This window comes from Pelecanus crispus, chromosome 7, assembly GCF_030463565.1.
Source record: "Pelecanus crispus isolate bPelCri1 chromosome 7, bPelCri1.pri, whole genome shotgun sequence".
NCBI classification, from domain to species: Eukaryota; Metazoa; Chordata; class Aves; order Pelecaniformes; family Pelecanidae; genus Pelecanus; species Pelecanus crispus.
This window is the reverse complement of record NC_134649.1, coordinates 45,606,077-45,623,236: the sequence shown is the minus strand read 5'-3', so window position 1 is coordinate 45,623,236 and position 17,160 is coordinate 45,606,077. Positions and strand designations below refer to the sequence as shown.

The 17,160-nt window shown below is 47.0% G+C and overlaps 1 protein-coding gene across 7 annotated transcripts in view; it reads right to left on the bottom strand.

The window, feature by feature from the left end:
* MITF (melanocyte inducing transcription factor) overlaps window positions 1-13,667 on the bottom strand; it is a 107,197-nt gene extending 93,530 nt beyond the window's left edge. For all 7 annotated transcript variants that reach the window (XM_075713542.1, XM_075713544.1, XM_075713543.1 and 4 more), the window contains exon 1: window positions 13,521-13,667. In XM_075713542.1, the coding sequence (XP_075569657.1) occupies window positions 13,521-13,624 (104 nt within the window). In that variant the 5' untranslated portion in view covers window positions 13,625-13,667. The remainder of the gene's footprint in view (window positions 1-13,520) is intronic.
* Window positions 13,668-17,160: the final 3,493 nt, after the last annotated feature.

Sequence of the window (17,160 nt, the reverse complement as noted above, 5' to 3'; positions counted from 1 at the left end):
CACTCTTCTGCCAACCCAGCAATGCATTCAAACCATGAGCTGAAATTTAAACACAAATAGTCTTGAGCAGCACAGTTCACGTGCTTAAGGTTTGTTGGATCGGGGTAGAGCACTCCCATGGTTGTTACAGCCCTAGGGCTGCAACAAGTTTAAACCTAGGAGTACAAAACCAATTGACTTATTTAGGACTATGAAATAAAGAATACATGGAAGCGTTTTGCTGAATGGAGGTTTGATCAAGGGAAGTCTTTAAACTTATTCTTACCTTTAGCCGGCATTTAAGTCTGATCTCTTTCAAAGCAGCCTCGGCATGAAAGCTGGATGCTTTCTTCAGCTTGCAGCTCCCACTATGCCAAGCATTCAAAGTACATTGTGGTGGGGGGAAGCCTATGGCAGGCATTTGCTCAGGGAGAATGCTTTTGGGAGAGATATATCACATACGTATATATACATAAAATATATAAAAAGTATGTCACTTTAATATTTCAGTTACTTTTGCAACTTCAACAAGCCCAAGTTGTTTCTAAAATTCCAGGTCATAAACCATAGTTACCTCTCTGAATTTTAACTCAGATTCTCATCTTCATTTAACAAGATGCCAGGAAACAGAAAAGAGCCTGTTACCAAAAACTTTGATAAAATTCAGTTAAATTATCCAGATGGTTTTCATTCCACAGAAAACACTAAACCAGCAGTTTGCAGACCATAGCATTTTCTACATACACAAAATAAAGAGAAAACAATGCACAAGTGGAAAATGCAAATGCTGAGCCCGTTATATTTTTGTTCCAGCAGAAATGCAACACAATCAATACAATCTTGCAGTTCTAGAGCACCCGTCTTTCTGCTGCCAAGGGTGCTCTGCAACCGTAAGTGCCACTAAATAAAGTACACACAGTTCCTAGTTTAACCACTTAATTTTTCCCATGCTACATGCAGGAAGGAGGAACATCACATAGCCCCCAAAGCCAGGCATTCCCTATTCCACTACAAGAAGCCAAACAGCACCTACTGAACAACCTATGTGCTTTGGATGACTCTGCAAGCAGCCAAATTTAGCATTTCTCCAAAGCATAGCCTGATTCTGTAGCTCTTAAATACAGGGGAAACTGTCTTCAATTAAATAGTGATTACAGAATTGGAATTTCAAGAGCTGTGAAAGTCCTTGCCACAAAAATTAAACCCACTGAAAAGAGACAACGAGGACAGATACTGCAGTTTTCTGCACTGTGCTATTTAATAAACCTCAATGCAAAGGCATTAAATTACAGATGGGAAATATGCATCAGATAGTTGTATGACAACACCAGAAATCATTCAAATCCACCAACAGCAGAATTAGAAAACTGGTCAGAAAGATCAGCAAGAGATGAGCCATGGAAAAACATCTCCGCAGTTACATACAGGATATTCATCCCTTTTACACAGCATCTCACTAAAACGTTTCATAGCAACGGGGCAGGAGTTATCAGATAGCAGGGGATGAGACTGGTAACCATACAAACCAGTACCATCCTCCAGCTCATAGCACATCTCGAAAATGAGAACACAGGCTAAACCAACAGTTAAACACGGAGAAGCTGTAAGAAATCACTGAAGAATTTCTTCTCTAGATCATTAATATGTTTTTTCCTGCAGTACTGCTGGATTTCCGCATCAGCCAGCCAGTATGGCACAGACGAGAGCAACACCACGATCTGCTGAACACTGCACCTGATGGATAGCACATCGATGCTCTCGCAGTCCTTTGGGAGAGCGGGACGGGTCATCTCCCGTGTGCCTCTGTCTCTGTGCCTACCTTAAACAGCTGCAATGCCCAGGCTGCCCAGGAGAAGCTCTGGGTATGAAAATGGTGGGATTACCAGCTGAGACTGCAACCACCATCAGATGTGCTCCAGTCGCAGGTGACTGCAAGAGCCACCTTTTCTCACCAGCCTCCTTTCATTGAGCTGGTACGCAGCGTGACGCTCGGCACAGCGGAACGGCATTCAGCGACACGAGATCACTGGACCTGTTCCTCTGCAGGTCTGTTTATGGTCTCAAGTGGTGCTGCAAGGCCAAAGGCCAAATGGTCAACAGTTTCAAAGAGCAAGTCACTAAAGATCCCACCTGAGGCCCAAGAACAGACACACCCCCCCAGATCCGTGCAAGAAGTCACTGCAGACACTGCAAATCCAGAGGAGGAAGATTTTGTCCTATGCAGATTGTGGCACCCCAGCACAACTCTTACAAGCACCTTCATTAGAAAGGCTAAGTGAGAGATAATTAACAGTCTCCTCCACAAACAAGGACTCCTTTGGAAAGACAGTAATTACTGCCTACTCAGAGGGATCTCTCCCAGAAAGCAGGAGGCTGCTGTGAAGGCAGGGTGGCCAGTTCCTTTGGAAAACACCAAAAAGGCTGCAAGAAAGACCAGACCCTCCCCAGCTCTGCAAACATGCAGCAGCAAGCCCCTTCCAGCCAGCCCTGTCTTCTTTGCAGGTGCAGCTCCAGCACCTTTGAGATCCTCCTAACAGGCAGATCTGTTTCACATTTTTCTACATTACTCGACACACTTGAAAAACAGAAAGTCCTTGCTGGCCCACAGCATCTTCAGGGCGAGCAGCTCCCACAGCACAGCTTTGTACAGTAAATATCAAAAGCTGTATTAGCTGGGAACCAAATTATCACTTGCAGAATAGTTTTGCAATTAGACTGCAACTGTAAATTGTGCAACAAGCTAAATCAAAAAAACAAGTTTGTGATAGAGACAGAATCTTATTTAATCACCTGCCTTACTCACTTTACTCCTTTGTAACTCACTTCTACATATTCAAGCTTCTCTTGCTGTACCACGAATGATTTCACATTCCTAAAAAATTAAACACTCTTAAGAAATGATGTATAAATGTCTTCACTCTTAATATTCACCTTTGCCTGACAGCTTCCTCACCAATATATACCACTCAGAGAGGCCCTTTGGCCACCAGTACCGTCAGAGAGTCCATACCACAGTTTGACTTCCTTGCCTTCCTTCAACAATTCAAGAATCTCTGGTTCCCATAACCCTAAGGATGTTTTCCCTTCATCCAACTACCTGTACCCCAAGTATTACCACTCATATTTCAAGCAGGTCCCCATATTTCATGCTGGGACCCTGACTACAGAGATTTGGATAACTGCCTTTTAGAAACAGATGGAGCTGAAAATGATCCAATTTTTGAGCACGTCTTCCTTGCTTCCTGGTAGAGCTGTTCCATTTCGTACAAATAACTATTTTCTGGAGCAGGGTGAGAACAACCACAGGCAAATGCTCACTCCCCTGTGTTACCAAGCCACTCCTGCCCCTACCAGTTCAATGAATAACTATGCAAAGCAAAACAGACTAGCTTCTGCAAGAGAGACACCTGAAAAAGCCCATGGTTTATTGGTTTGGGCACTCCAAAGGATGGTGGACATGTTCAATCCCATGTTTTGAGTCACAGACAGGACTGGAACTCAAAACTTCTGTGTCCTGAGTGGATAAAGCTGGGGTAGGGGGATGTCGTACTGCCTGCTCTTCATCTCTTTAAGAGCAGACCTGTCTTTGGCACGTCACTTTGAGAAAGGTTCAGCAACAGCTCACCTAGACCAGACAACCAAATCTTCAAGGGACAGCATTCAACACCAACACCAGCCTCTTACACCCTTCGCTGGCTGACTCAGGCAATCCCCCATTCCGCACGCTGGTTTTCAAAAGCCTTCCTTGAAGCCATCTTTCCCCTCACACATTCTGTAAGGAACCTACACACCTACCTCATGGGTTTTTTGAATTCCACTAGGCAGCAGAACACATAAAAATGAGATGATGCAACGCTAAACCAAAGTTCCCCATATGAATATAGCCCTAGGTGCCCAACAGGATGTGACAGGTGGACAGGCAGGCGAGCCATGCAGAAGGATGAGGTCATGAAATGAGCAGTTGCACAGCATACCACTAATCTTAAATTCCAAACTCATTATGCACAAGCCTAAAAAACAAAGGAGCAGCTTAATAGATTTACAATGTGCCTTCTCCAAGGTGGAATAATTATTTATCAGATAGCAACCTTCGTGTTACAACAGTAATAAATAAATAAATAATCCCAGCAACTCTTCTGAATTGTGCCATTAGACAGACTGACATCTGGGATGTGCCTTTAGCATGGCTGAGCTTCGGTAGAATTGTAAATATTTGGTACAAATAAAATAAAGCTTGCTAGAGTGAGCAGAAAGCCAAACACAGTAGTTAATGGCATGACGGGGACCCACTGCAAGAGTCCCACGCCTTCCTGAACTCCTTCCAGCTTCCAATGAACAGCTCGAAAGAGTTTTTTCCCCTTTGCTTTTCTGTAAGATCATCCCCTCCCGCATGTGTACACATCTCAATATCATTCTGATTTCAGTCTCTCAGGTTGCAACTGTTACTTCAGGCTGAAGTACACAAACATTATAAAAAGGGTTTGGTTTGTTCCATCTACCTCCGTATTCCTAGTTTGGCTTTACAGCTGCGTGTTATCATGCAGGGACACACCCAGGAAAAACATTTCCAGTCAGTTGTATTTTATACAAACTCTCTCCTTCTTTATTTAGATAAAACCCAAAGAATCCTGAAAGGAAATAGTAAACGTGCACAAAACACGCTCAGCTGGGTTCTCGCACTCAGATATCTCAATGATCCTTTTCCATCTCTACGGTACTATTCCGACTTCCCAGTTTGAAGCTCCAGGACCACCCCCCCACCTTGCCCATATCGCCCATCTCTTGCCGTCTGAGAGCTTCCAAAGTCTGCTCCCATCTTCTCACCCTGTAACAGTTCCCAGCTGATTTAGCTCCATCCCAAGTTTTCTAGCTGGCCGCTTCTCCTCCAGAAAGAATCACAGTAATTCCTATTTTCTGTACGTGTTTACATGTTACAACAGGATGGCTGGGACTAAGATTAGTAACGATCATTCATCGTTCCTGTCTCCATTCTCTGAAGCATCCTTCATTCAGGACATTCCAGTTGTTCCCACTTCTTCTTGTTACTTTTCTCCAGTCTCCAGATCCCAACACCCCTGCCCTACTAGGTTTCATACGGCAGTTTGCGTTGTCACATACAGCGAAGACAAGAAGTGTCTCAGTATCCTAGGGTTACAGGCAAGCTTTGACAATACAATATCTGTTACTGGCGTGATGCTTTAAACACATTACACTTGGCAAGCTTCCAGCGCCTACATATCTCAAAGCTGATCAACATCTTTCCAGGTACCCAAAACCACTAGTTTTCACTATGTAAAGTCCTTCTCTCGCAGGACTCGTTATAAATAAATTCTTTAATGTAACAGTAGGCCAAACCAGGCACGTAATCCTTGCGCACAGACAAACGAAGCTTGCCTTTGTAGGTTTGAACAGATACAAACCTCCTGCCTACTCCCTGCAGCCTGAGTGGTCTCTTCACAAGCAATCTCACAAGATGGTCTGAGAAGACCGGACCCCCCCGGCATGCTCCACCCAGCCACTCCAGCCTAAGCAGCAGGTTCAGGTGGGTTTATGCCCATTTTGTGTTGAAAGAGCAGCACAAACGGAGGCGCAACGTACCTGCGAAACTAGATCACTGTTTTTTGGGGAGCATTTAAGGATGAATCCAGTTCTTCCAAGAGATTGGAACTGCCGCGTCATCTCAAATGCGACTGTTCGCCTTAGCTGAAATGTCCCTATGAAATACCGACTGCAGGATTGATCTCCAGCCACCTCACACCGTACCTGTTGTATTCTAGAGTAAGAGAAAAAGGGTCTGAAAAAGAGGTACTTGTTTGTTCTCGATGCTCATTTCTCCAAGTAATACAGAATTCATAAACTCCACGTCTGCAAATGTATGTCTGCCTACACCATAAAGGAATAATCTTCATGGGAACTGATTTAAAAAAAAACTTGTTTACTGTTAGAGGCTGTTAATTACAACATTAAAATACTAGCCCGAACCCTACATTAAACGTGCATTCTGTTTTACATAGCAGCATACGTAACAATCATCACAGCAAGCAGCTCTGTTGGCTCATGCTGGAAGAAGTAATTATATATCACAGCAACGCATTTTTGCTCTTCAACCTGCCAGTCCAGTCCATGCAGCAGCTGTGAGCAGCAGGTCAGGGCGGGCGGGGGGAGCCTACAGAAGGTTTCTACATAATCACTTGCCACCGAATTAAAAAAAAAAAAAAAAAAAAAAAAAAAAGCTATAAACCACCAGACCCTGGCTTGCATGCTTGGCAGAGAGCTGCTAACACAAACATTACAGCAGCCCTTGCAGCAGAGATGTTACCAGAAAAAATGAGCTCGATCCAAAGGCACTGTTAGTGGTTAAAGTATTAGCTAGCAGTTGTATTGCAAGCCTTCCTTATCAGTTTTCACAATTTTTGTACTTGTACCAGTGATACCCACACCATCGTCTTTCACTTGGACACTCCTATCCCCTCTTTGAAACACTTATTTTTGGATGAAGCCCACAGACATCAATAACTAAGGCTTCTGCAAGTCGCAAGCTGAAATTCTGGTCAAAGATACTGGACCAGAGCCCTTTCAAAAGGCACCCCAAAATTGCTAGTGCCCATCCACAGCAACCAGACCCTTGGCATGTCTAACACAGGAAACCACACATAACTTCTACCTCGGAGATGGGCTGGAGGACAGGCTGATCTGTTTTAGATTGTATTACGGTCTTTGGTTCCAGTGAACCCAAGTATTTCAATCTTGACACTCAAAGCAGCGTCAGCTTTTTTACAGCTGCTGCAGATAAAGCAGTAGCACTGTTATATTATGAATATGCGACAATATTCTTGTTCCTGTGCTGTTTTTCCCCAGTATGAAATTAAGTGTAAACTACATGCAAGCCAATAATTGTCCTGTTACTGTTTAGCTGCTGGGATTATTTAAAAAAAAAAAAAAAAAAAAAAATCACAGTTCTAATATAATATGATAGTGATGCAATAGTTAACTGTCCAGCAAAATCTGCCATGCCATGCTGCTTAATCATGTTGTCTTTGTTCCGGCAAAAATGATATTAAAAGAGAGTAAATTTTACCAAATTAAAAAAAAAAAAATCTTAACAACCAATGTATTTCAAAAACTTTTTGAATCCAAAATAGAACGAGACAGACAATAATGGCCAAGAGCCTGACCAGCTTAATGGAAGTTGGACTCATTTTGTTCTCAACACTGAAACAGCAGGTCGTTCTCGGAAGACAATTAGCAGCCAACACGCAATTTCAAATTTTAGCAGAAAAGTAAACAGAAAAATTACTCCTTCCATTTCATTTTCAAAGTCTTAAAGTACGTTGCTTTGGAAAGCAAACCTAGAAATAGGAGCCCAGCATAGTAAGTGTCGGAACAGGTCTCTCCTGTACCCTCATTTTTAAGCAGCTGTACAGATTTCTTCCCATTAAACTTTTAGTCATAGAATGTAGTGAGAGGCTGAATTTGTTTATAAAATAACGCATCTGCAAGTCTCTTCTGCTCTCCTTTCCCAGTTTTCTTCTAGATACTGACCAAACCATACAACAGGAATTAGTCACGCTGCCTACCAGCGTGCTGGAAAGGACCTCTAATACATCACCCTAAGTGCCAAATAAAAACACACATAGGGCAGAATAAGCTCCGCAATGACTTGTTAATGACAACTGGTAGGTTCACAGCAGCTCCAGAAATTCTGGTCCGGAGGCTTGTGAAATTACCTCCACTACATGCAGGGAAATGAGCAGTACCAGGGGCACCCCAGCTATCCATCAGCAGGGCTACTTCAGTTTATTTTCAGCCATTTAAAATGCAGAAGAAAATATTGATTCACATTATCACCTGGATTCTGCAAATCGATAGCAGCCAGCTAGGGAGGCTTCCTGCTCACCAGAAAGGCATGGATTTATTTCATGCAGAGTACATATGTACTTACACACGACTAAGAGAGCCAGCAGTCCAATAAATAAAAAGAAAATACATGTGCGTGCTAAAAGGTGCACAGTCAGTGCAGTCAGCTCAGCCTCAAACTATCTGCGTGCTCTCTGATCAGCTTGGCAGCTAAACAAAACCCTCCCGAGGAAAGCAGGCTAGGGAAGCAAAAAGGTGACGTTCAATAGTTCATATCAAAGCAAATGCTGAACTGAATTGCATGGGCTATTTCTGTTTCCTTGCTAAATAGCAAAGGCCTACTGCAAATAACAGAGGGAGAGTTTTGCAGAAGAGAAAAGGTCAAGCAGGATCTCTCACCATGGAAAATGCTCTGCTACAGAGAGGTAGCAGCACTGGCTCCCAGTATAAAGAAATACAAAGAAATACCGCTTATTGTCTCCACATGTTTATACATAGACACTCCAATTACAGCCTTTCCTTTTAAGACTGTTTTCAAGAATAAAAGAGTGCAAAAAAGATGTGGCGAGGGTTTCCTACCCAGTGAAGTGAATTCGAGGTGCAGAATAAACATGGGACTATTGACTCACTCACAAAAATGTTACCGGAGACATTTCAAAGAGACATACTTTTGGCTTAACTCTACTCCCACTGACATCGGTTAAGACTTTTACCGTTGACTTCAGTCAGTGCTAGCCTACGTATCACTTTAAACTCAGCTATTATTACCTTTTAGTTTAAAATACGTAACGTTCCTCTGTAACAGACGGAAAAATATTTCAGGAACTTTTAAAATCTGTTCCTCCAAGATACTTTTTTTTTTTTAAACACACAGAGACGCGGTTCCTGGATGCAAGCACATGTGACCTGTTCTAAATAAAGGATATTTTCCACTTCTTGCACAACTGGAACAGATATAAGCAGTAGCTTGAACAAACTGCATTGCAGAACCCAACCAGAATATAAAACACTTGAATAAGATCCATAAATAGCAGTAATATGAAAAGACTACCTCCAATAAGGCACAAACTCAATGCTGAGAAGCCTAATGTAATCAAGTTCAAATTTAATCATGCTGCAAAGTTCATTTACAGAATTAAATTTCATCATCTGCAGACTAAGGCACTTTAGAAAAAGTCCTCTTTGGCTCCAGAGTAAGTACACAGTTTAAAAATGTGTGCCTGTTTAGTGAAATTAATAATTCCTCAATAAACACTGTGTATTAAAAGGGAAGTTTTTACTAAGTCGAGGCTTCAATGTTTAGCACAACACCAAAGGAAAAAAAAAAAAAATTGAGTGTTTTACAGAGGATCCTAACTGGATAGAGATAAGGTACTAGTTGATATAAGTAAGATATTGAAGGTTTACATTAAAAAAAAGCATTTGGACACCAGGAATGACGAGCATTTTATAAAAACATCACTGCTTTAATAATGACAAACTCTACAGCTCAATGCTACTGCTCACAAAGCAAGAATAAGCTTCCTAAAAAACTATCACGCAACTTAAAAGCATTTCCTAATAATTTTTTCCAGCAAAAATACTTCAGTAACTGCATCATTCAGGTGCTTTTTTATCAGTCTGAAAATAAAGAAGCTGGGAAAGGGCAACAGAAAATAGCACAAATAACAGTAATTTACCCACAGGTACATGGTTTTATTAAGAGCAAGGCCATAAATTGCAACAACTGACAATAATTTGCTGCCACTTGCTAGGTCGCACATGCCATCCAAATGGACAGACATTATGTAGAACCAAAAAACAGAGAAAAGCAATTGAATATAGGAATTTTTGCTGTATTTGGCACACCTGCCTTCGTTCAGATCATCCTGTGCAGAGGCAGACTGTGAAGTCTGTACTTCCACATACCAGTTTGATATCCAAAAACATTGCTTTAGTAGGTCAAATGATTTAAAGAATCCACATTAGTAGTACGACAGATGTAACTTAAGCCTACAGCACCCTGATGACTGCATGCAGACACATCAGGATCTGTGTTTACTTTTGGTAATAACTGATTATTTTCTTCAACCGATTGCCTGAAAATAAAACTCCATTGATTTCATTGTGCACTGCTTGTACAGAAATCTTATTTGCTTGTTCATTACACAAACACATACACCTTTAAGCATACGTACTTATAAATTAAAACTATTATCCTTCAGGAATATGGCAGGAAAGAAATAAAGTATGAACGTGAAGAAAAAAAATAAATCTCGTTGTCCTACTGGCTAGTCATACAGCCCAGTTTCCTCCCACAGCGAAAAGTGACTCTGGAGAAACCAAAGCAACTGAAACATCTTCTCAGTTTTCAAAGACATTCAACCACAGCAAATTCCAGAGCGCCCTTAAATGCATCTAGCACTTAGCACAAGCAGCTAACTTCTCATGAGTCCGAGGGGTTTAGGAAATATGGTTGGAACTGATGTATCTCAGCCTCATGTATTCTCTCCATCCCTTGTGATTAAAGCTTTTTGCTGGGCTTACATTTTTCCTTGGCCTCTAGCATTCAATTGTGGCTTGGCCTAAGTTAGTACAGTATTTACTGCAGAAAGCTTTTATCATCGGACCCCTTGCAGCTTTGAATTGCAGACTCGAATTATGAAATATGGATAGAGTAACTGCAAGGGCACACCGACGAGGAGAAATCTTTAACTGGATGTCATATATTGGAAAACAAGCAATCTGGGAGGAAGCCAATAGGAGAGTTTTACCGACTGAAGGACAGCAGGGCTGAGTTAAACTGGGCAACAAAAAAAGTTTCTCCTTTGTTCAGAGCACTGGCATTCTTACGTATTTCTGAGCTGGATGGCTTTTCCTACAGGCTCACAATTTCCGCTGCTGTGAGCAAGCCAAGGATGCTTCTCACCTCTTACAGTTGAAAAAGAAGAGAGAAAGCCCCGAATGTTAGTAGGAAATCAGCAGCTCTCACCAGGGAAAGGAGTAGATTGCTGTTTAGACTCATCTCCTACCATCAGCTATTGACCTCTAGTTTGCCTGCTCCCCAGGCACCTTTCCAGAGCAAGGCTGTGGAGAAGATGGTAAGAATGCAATTCCCATGGCCACAGTCCCATCGCTACACCATGCTGACCTGGTGCTATTCCACTGACTGCTGTGCAATTACTCCCGATTTACATCCACAAGAGAAAGCAGCGGGGTGATGTCGGATACCTTTGATAATCATCAGTCAGACTGGTTTCAGGCCTGAGAAACGCTGAAGGACTACAGAAGTCCTCTTAGATTACGATCTGCACATCATGAAGCAAACAGGTTTGTGAGCAGCTTTTGCCTCCCGTTATCATCAAGTTTTATCAGCCTGGCTCCAGGGACAAGTTTATATGGACCTGGCAGTTCCTTTGCTTCTTCATCTCCCACAAGACCAGGAAGACAACTGAGCCTCTACCTGGAGGTAAGAGCTGTACGTGAGCTGGGCAGGCTCCACGCTGAGGTTAACGTGTCACTTTGCTATCTGCCAGGAAAACCATGGGTTGTTACTCCACCCTCCGGGCTCCCTCTTCTTGCATGCATGGGTTACGTGTGCAGGGACAGGGAGGCAGACTGGGGCAAGCTGGTCACCTCTCCTACCCAACAAGCCCTCCTGGAAACGTCAGAACAGATGTTGGCCTGAGGCACCACCAAAATGTCTGAATGACTCACATGGGGGACCCTTTAAACCCCACGTGTGGGCAGCGCTGATTCTGCAGGAGTAGCAGGTGAGAACGTACTGGGGCAATTCACTCTAGGGCAGTTTGAGGTGTCAACATTTAGAAGATGGACAAGTAACTCCAGTGCTTCATTACAGAGTATCTTTATTATCTCTTCCCCCTGAGAGAAGCGAACAATGCAGGAATGCATTCGGGTCCCAAAGCATCAGGTCACAGGAATTAAAAGCAGTTGGAACATCTGTGCAAGGTCAAATGCGGACCCGGTATCTAAGCTCCATGCCCACACCACCTGAAGGCCGAGGCAAACTGCTGACTACAAAGCGGACGACCACAAAGGGACAACTCCTGCACACCAGTCAGAACCCGCGGCTGGTGCAAACAGAACTATTTGACAACGGCGCGAGGCATCAGTGCTCCACCATCTTCTACCCTGCTACTGCTGCACTCCGCTGGCAACACGGACACTGAAGCCAAAGCCCTGCGGGTCTCCCATCGCAGCTGGAACCCACCACTGTGGACAAACCCATCTTCTCCACACTGTCCTCTCTCCTCGCATTAGCCTGCCTCCCAGCTAATTACCTGGATAATGGCAGCTTCCCCGCACAACCCTGAAGGGCAGAGGAGTTCTGGCAGCTGTGGCTCGGTTGGCTGGCCCGTCAGGCTGTGAAAGGCTGCACATCGTCACCCCTCTGCGCACCATTTCTCAGCAATACCAAAGGTTCAGTGTGAGGTAGTGCTGCCGTGAAGACAGGCCACAGGACGTGGCCCCAGATTTGCCAGCCCTTGCGACAGCGACAGAATTTTTTAACATCTTTTACTACAAGACCTTCAATGTTTCTGAAACATTCTAAGCGCGATCAAAAATGCATTTATTTACTTTGAAGCGTGTCTGACAGGCAGTACAATCTCAGCTCATTCTAGCACAGGTTTGGTTTTTTTTAAATATTTACCTTCCCATTCATTTTCCAACTGCACGCATAGGCGTACGAAGGGCATTGTTCGAAACTAAAAACCATGAATATAAAGACAGGCTAGCAACAGACTCGATTACAAACGTGATACACTTGCAGCAATGACCTTATATTCAGCTGAGTACTGCCGAGGAGAGCGTTGTGATGAAATGGAGGGTTCCTTACCGCCGGAGTACTTTGAATGAAAAAGCAGAGGAGGGAGAAACGTGCCATTGCTGACAAGGTAGATGCTCAAGGCGCGGGAGAGCATTTGCTTGCTTTTTCCAGCGCTAGGACGGAAAGCGGGTACCTAACACCCCGCACGGGCGAGAGACACACACCGCCTTATTTCCCTTTAAACACCATATCTACGCGACGCAGCCGCTCCAGATAAGAATAACTCGTATATGTCGGGGGGGGGGGGGGGAATAATACTTTGACGTGCCTAGGCAAAAGTTTCCAGTCCTTAAGCAACTGCAACCAACAAACCTGCTCTTAAAGTAAAAAAAAAAAAAAAAAAAAAAGAGAGAAAACAAAAAACAAACCAACCAACCCCAAAATGACCTTACACGCCACAAGACCTTGCAACAACTTTGCAGCTTTGCGCTGACCCCACCCGAGTGCCGCCGCACCTGCCGGGGGGGGACGCGGGGACGGGCAGGGGAAGCGGCGGCGGTCACCGGGGGGGGCACGGGTGCCGCCGATGCCTTGTGTTCCCCGCCGCCGAGGGGGGCCGGCGGGGCTCCCCGGGTGCGGCAGCGGGGCCCCGCACGGCCGACAATGCCCTTTACATAACGCCGGCCCGGCCTCCCGCCCAACAACGCCGCTATTATGGCAGGAAGCACTAAATGGCCGCCCCGCCGCGCAGCCTGCCTCCCCGCCGGCCGGCGGGGACTCGCCGCCTGCCTCGGGGCGGTCAGGGCGGCCTTCGCCGAGGGCCTGACTCAGCGGCGGGCCCCGCCGGCCCGGCCCCGCAGCGCGGGGGGCAGCGCGGCCCCCGGCCGGCGCCGCGGCTCGCCGCCGGTCCCACCTGCTCTTGAGGGGCTGGCTCTTCAGCTCGTAGTAGGTCTTGGGCTCCTCGTGGAACTCCTCGCCCACCTCGAAGTCCGGCACGATCCCCGACTCCGCCTGCATCGTCGCCGCCGCCGCTGCGAGAGGGAGAGACGGGAGGTTACCGCCGAGCCCAGCCGAGCCGAGCCCAGCCCAGCCGCGCCGCCCGCACTCCCCACACACACACACGCACGCCCCGCCTGGGACTTGTAGTCCGCCCCGGGGCCGGCCCGGCCGCCTCCGCCCCGCCGCGCACTACAACTCCCGCCGGGCCGCGCCGCAGCAGGGCCGGGCCGGGCCGGGCCGGGCCCGCCGCTGTCAGCCGGGAGCCGCCGCGCCGCGCCCGCCACCTGCCGCCCCCTCCCTCCCCGCGGCCCCCGCCCCGCCCCCGCAGGGCTGACGTCACGCGGCTCTGACGGCAGGCCGCCGCCAGCCGTGCCGCGCGTGACGTCACGCCAGCCCTCCGCTACGCCAGAGCGGGAGGCTGGGGTCGCTCCCGTCCGCTGCCTGGCGCTCGGTAACAGAACGGCCCCGCCAGGCAGGCGGCGTGGGGCGATACGAAGGCACAGGGCTTTACCTCACGGCCTCGCCAACGGCGGGCAGAGGCTGGCGGCCGGTGTAGCGGCAGGGCGGTGGGCGCCCAGCGGCATGGCGGCGTCCCCGGGGGGCTTCGGGCTCCGGCGTCGGCCTTGGCAGGAGCGGAGTCGGGGACGGAGGCGAGGGCTGCGGGGGACGCGGCGGGTTTGGATGCGGGCACCAGGGAAGGGCCGCAGGCGACAGAGGGTGCGGCGTGCACGGGGATTTGTTTTGCCGGGTGTAAAAGCGATGGGCATTCCTGGGCTGCACCCCCAGCAGCGTGGGCAGCGGGGCGAGGGAGGGGATTCTGCCCCTCTGCTCTGCTCTGCTGAGACCCCCCCCCTGCAGCCCTGCGCCCAGCTCTGGGCCCTCAGCACCAGCAGGACATGGAGCTGCTGGAGCGGGGCCGGAGGAGGCCACCAAAATGCCCCGAGGGCTGGAGCCCCTCTGCTGCGGGGCCAGGCTGGGGGAGCTGGGGGTGCTCAGCCTGGAGAGGAGGGGGCTGCGGGGAGGCCTGAGTGCGGCCTGGCACTGCTGAGAGGGGCCTGCGGGAAGGGGGGGGCAAGCTTTTAGCAAGGCCTGTTGGGACAGGACAGGGAGTGATGGGTTTAAACTAGAGAAGAATGGATTTAGACTGGAGATAAGGAAGAAACTGTTTACAGTGAGGGTGGTGAAGCTCTGGAAGGGGTTGCCCAGAGAGGCGGTGGAGGCCCCGTCCCTAGAACCATCCCAGGCCAGGTTGGCCGGGGCTCTGAGCACCCTGCTCTGGTTAAAGCTGTCCCTGTCGCTGCAGGGGCTGGGCTGGGCGAGCTCTAAAGGGCCCTTCCAGCCCAAACCATTCCATGATTCTATGATTCGCATCCCAGGACTGTTTGCGCTTTTCAGAGTAAGTTCTCAGCACGAGAAATTAGAGCTCTAAGAGGCTTCCTTCAAACTTTACATGCCTTGATAAATAGGCTAAAGCTCATAAACGTTGTGAGGAATGGTGCAATAAAATTAAACATTTGAGAGGCAGCTGAGTCTCAATTATTTGCAGCAGCAATTTTTTAATGCCTCATCTTCCCGACTGGCTCCGGCAGGATTAGGAGACAGAGAGCAGGTAGCTTTGAACACAGAGTGAAGTCTCTGCCACGCTCCATCATACCTGCAATGGGCGCCGGGAACCAGAGACAACAGAAGCAGGAGGGGAGGGTGGGCGAGGAGGTCTCGGCCCGGGGGATTCGGCTGGTGTCAGGGGTCAGAGACGCCCCGTGCCTGCCCAGTCCCTGTGAGTGATGGGGTCGGTCCCTCCTTGGGTTCAAAGACCCTGGAGGTGGAAGGGTCCCATTCTGCACTTGTTAAATGATCCTGTTTGGCCTTGCTTGTTTTCTTCAGTTTGGGGTTTTGGTGCCGCAGGAGCTGGATTTTGGGAGCAGGGCTCTGTTCCCGTGCTCACGAGGGGCCGTGCGTCAGCACTAACCATCAGGATTTTCTCCTTTACAATCCAAAGGGCGAGAAACCTTCCTTGGCTCTGTCCTGCCTCCTTACCCGCTGCGACATTAGGGTGACAGGGACTCTCCAGTTCAGAAATGCCATAGGAGGTTTCATTTATGGCATTTCCCCAGAGCTTTGGCTTCACTAAATGGAGCCACAGCACAACTCAAAGGCCCAGGACATTTGAGGATGCTCCTGATAACTGATGCCTAATAATTCTGGTGCCATCGTATCACTCGCAGCTAAAATCTCACCACTCCTGTTGTATCAGTGCAGCGCCGTAAGTCCAGCAGACCAGACACGCCAGAAAAGAGACCTTTCCACACGTTCTTTTCCTTGGTCACAGCTGCCGAAGCTGCCCGGGAGTGGCGGCCCTGGCTGTGGGGCTTGGTGCTCACCGGGCATTGCTCGCACCTGGACGGCCAGGACCCCCCCTCATTTCAGGCAATGCGAGATTTGATAAAGTAAACCCAAGGAAGGATTCTAGCTTGGTTTAGAAATTTAGGTCCCAGATTATCATGCAGCTGCCAAACTCCAAGCAATGACTTAACAGCAAGAGTAATTACTTTAATGAATCAGATACAACAAATTGGATAAGGCCCTGAAGAATGTTCTTTTGAGCCCACAGTGGCAGATGGCTGGGATAGCTCGACAGAGGAGTAGGCTTGCTAACAGTACTTTGGGCAAAAAAAGCAACCAACAAACAAACAATTAAAAACAACTTAGAAAAAGCCCACTGCTAAGCTACATTTACAGCCCGAGCCTCTGTAGGTTAGGGGGTGTTTCTGATGAACTCTGTTTTCACAAGTGAAGAAAAGCTGCGTGATTTGATGCAAGGGAGTAAGCAGCAGGACTCATCTCTTTGTAATTGACTTTGCTTCTATTTTCCCAGGTGTAAAAATGAGATATTCTCTTCTGCTCTTTGAAACGTATAGCTCATGAGCTTTCAGCTCTGTTTTAATTATAGAGCTAGTTGTAAAGAGCTAAGATCCTGTATGCAAATATACGTCCTAGGCAATGCTGCTTCTCTTGAGATACCGCAGCTTCAGTAGGGCTGGCGTGTACAGCTCACAGGGAGAGAGGAAGCTGATTTTCTTTCTGTCAGACCATGAAGCTTTCATTTCTGTCTTTCACCCCTCCTCTGTGCAATGCAAAGTTTGTATGTGGTGTTCAGATGGGGGCAATTTCTCATTGCACCTGGGCGAATGGGGACGTTCACACTTTTGCCAAGTCATACAAAGCCTTCTTCTATTCATAGTAGATGTCATTTGGGTTTATAATATTTTTTTAGAGTTTATCTTTCAGGGTGAAGGAACAATACTTCCACTGTGCCTAAGCAGGATACTAATACGTAAGCATGCCCCAAAACAAACATAACGCTTAAAGGTGAATCCTATTATGCCAATACTGCCATAAAGAAAATTCAATTAAACCCAAAATACATATTAGGTGAAATTAGAGATGAAGTGGCTATCGTGTTGACGCAGGGGGTTGATTTCTGTATACTTATTCTAGATAGCTAGATTTCTATATAACTCTGTGGAGTGTTTTCCAGTCATGGATGTCAAACT